The following is a 2,875-nucleotide window of genomic DNA, read 5'->3' on the forward strand; positions in this document are numbered from 1 at the left end:
CTATGACAGGGCTTCCCCCTTCTCCCCCCCTCTCGTCCCCAATTCTTTTTCTTTTCCCCCTCAATACGAAAAGACTTCAGGAAAGGGAAGGCGGTGTGTGTGGGCGAGGGCGGGCTCAGGTGTGGGGAGACTGTCGTCGGAACAGCTTCAATCAAAGCTACTTTTCTTGCTCCTCCAAATCTTTGTACCGAGAAGCTCTTTTGAGTTCAATGAAAAAGAGAAATAGAGTGGGGGAAGGGTTGAGCATAAATAATTTCGAAAAACGATAAAAGGTGGATAAATTAGGGGTATGGAAAGGCACTTTCTTTAATAAGCATCTCAGGTTCCTGAGCTCTCTCTTCTCCACAATTGGGATGAAAACTCCTTCCAGTTTCCGTCACAGAAACTGAGGTTTACACAGGCCAGTCCTCACTCATTCACGCCTTTTAAGAAGAGAAACACCAGAACCAGCAGAGAAGCAAAGCCACAGAGAAGTTTTAATAGACAACACTGGCGTACAACATAGGCAGACATTAACCTGTCACAATGTCACAACCCGAATGAGGTGGATTAAAGAAGCTAAAGATGACTTGTTCGTTAAAAAGGGCAGCAGCTGTCCACCACCACTCAGCCCCCCACCTTTGTTTTTCCTCCATCTAAAGTTTGTTTTGAGTAAAGTGCTATGCCTGTGGTTTAAAGAAAAGAAAACAAGTAAAACAAACATCAAAGTCCCCCCCCCCTCCCTTTCCCATTCGCTAGTTTAAATTGGAAAGCTCATTGGAAGGAGATTCACACCAAGCAACACATAAAATATCAAATTTGTGTGAGCGATCAAAGGTGATGGGAAAAGCGTTAGTCGCTGGTGTTTTTTTTTTTTTTAATTTTGTTAGTTTGGTCTGGATAAGGTGTGAAAAGGGAAAGCCAAAAGACGGTTCTGACTTTAAAAAAACAGCTGGGCAGAATTATGTTGCAAATTTGCCTTGCGTGGTCGAAGATAAGACAAAACAAAACAGCCAACCTGTGTTTCATGTGGACCTGTGAAATATAGAACTCACAGAAGGAATTTAGCTTGAAAATTCTTTTTTTTTTTTTTTTAAGTAGGGTTCCAAGATCCCAGATTGCGCTCCGAATCCTTAAAGAAATTTCTTGGATTTTAAAAAATCATCTGCAGTCTGAAGTTCTTGTTTCTCTGTTTCACTTAGGTTTTGGTTCTCCAAACTTTACTTCTGGAATCGAGGCTTTTACTTTTTAATCCCATGTAGCTCCCCATTGTGCAGGCTAATTGCTTTAGCTTCTCTTCCCACCCTTCCAAGACCTCCTGGAAAGAGAGCTGAGAAACTCAACTGACTTTCCCAAAGATACTTTGTGTTCTTTTAAAAGAAAGTATGAGCTTTATTAAAAAACTTGAATTTCGTCTTCTCCCTACCCCTTCCCAAGGCAAGGGAAAATATATTTCCCTCTCTACAGTGAGTTTTTTTATTTGATTAATTTTATCTTGAATATTTATGATTCACAGCTAAACAGTTTCAAGAAAGGTATAATTGTCACTTGGTAACCTTATGTATTTTTCACTTTCAGTCTGTATTTCGCCCACGTTGGTTTTAAAACTCACCACCTGACCCACCCGAGCCTTAGGAACTTTTATATAGTCCAGGGAAGGCCAACATTGAATCCCGTTTGCCACAGAATAAAGCTTTTCCCCACCATCTTGTCTTCGCTCTCTCTCTTCACATAATTTATTTATATTTATAGTATTAATAACAACAGAAACTCTTACCTGAAAATTGGCTCTCAGTAATCTGATTGTACAACATAGTATAAACACTGACACCAGAAGTGTTATATTTATTAAAACCCATTTACGCATCCACTTTGTGTTTGTTTAAATACATTCTTAGTTCAAAATCTCTCTCTCTCTCTCTCTCTCTCTCTCTCTCTCTCTCTCTCTCTCTTTCTCTCTCTCCCTTCCCTCTCTCCCTCTCCCGCTCTTTCCTATCCACTTCAGCGTCTACTTTTCTCTACTGGGAAAAGAGGGGAGTCCTGCCTGCCAGTCCAATGTCTCCAAATGAATTCACTTTTCCCCTCCCCTGTTCATGTCTTAAGAGTGCACCAGGACAGAATGTAAGGAACTGCCCTTGTTTTCCGCCGAATTGGGGGGAGTCTGCTCCAGCAGAGTGGAAGTCGGCGAGGCTGCAGTAGAAGGGCAAATGGGTGGAGGAGGAGGCGGTGGCGGCGCGTTGACGGTCAGTGCGGGTGGCAGGGCCGCTACAGGTGGCAGGGCCGGGGTGGGCTTGATAGGGACGGGTACTGCAGGCAGAGTCTGTCCAGGAGGGTGGCACAGGGTCTTAACTGGCACCCCAAATGCCCCGTAATCTGGGCCCACTGGCACCCCAGCGGCTGCAGCAGCGGCTGCTGCCGCAGCTACCGAGTCCATGACCCCAACGTGCGGCCACATGGAGCTGACCACGTTGCTGAGCTGGCTAGGCACGGGGTAGCCAAGATGATGCATCACCGACGCCAAAGGCAGCCCGCCTGCCTGTATCACGCCCTTGTAGTCCCTTCCGATGATGTTCTCGATGGCGAACGGATGCTTGAAGCCTGAAGACGACGCTGCAGCCGCGGCCGCTGCTGCAGCCGCCGAGCCCAGCCCGTAGGGGGGGAACTGGGACAGCCTGCCCACGCTGCCCACTGCCGCGGCCGCAGCTGCCGCTGCAGCCGCTGCCACAGCTGCCGCCTCCTGCATCTTGCCGGGGTGCGATTGGGGTTGAGGTTGCGGCGGAGGTGGCTGTGGTTGTTGCTGCGGCTGTTGTTGCTGGGACTGGAGGTGCGTCGACTGCGCGGGCTGTGGGGCGGGAGCGGGAGGCTGCTGGTGGAAATAGTGTACCATATGGGGGGG

The 2,875-nt window shown here is 47.5% G+C and overlaps 1 protein-coding gene across 1 annotated transcript; it reads right to left on the reverse strand.

Moving 5' to 3' along the window:
* Positions 1–288: 288 nt before the first annotated feature.
* On the reverse strand, positions 289–2,866 carry FOXB2 (forkhead box B2). The gene has a single exon (XM_069105654.1). The coding sequence runs from the start codon at positions 2,864–2,866 to the stop codon at positions 2,078–2,080; it is 789 nt and encodes a 262-aa protein (XP_068961755.1). The 3' UTR covers positions 289–2,077.
* Positions 2,867–2,875: the final 9 nt, after the last annotated feature.

The sequence above is a fragment of the Petaurus breviceps genome, unplaced genomic scaffold, assembly GCF_028583685.1.
Source record: "Petaurus breviceps papuanus isolate PSGF00001 unplaced genomic scaffold, PetGlider_PUasm1.0 138, whole genome shotgun sequence".
NCBI lineage: Eukaryota > Metazoa > Chordata > Mammalia > Diprotodontia > Petauridae > Petaurus > Petaurus breviceps.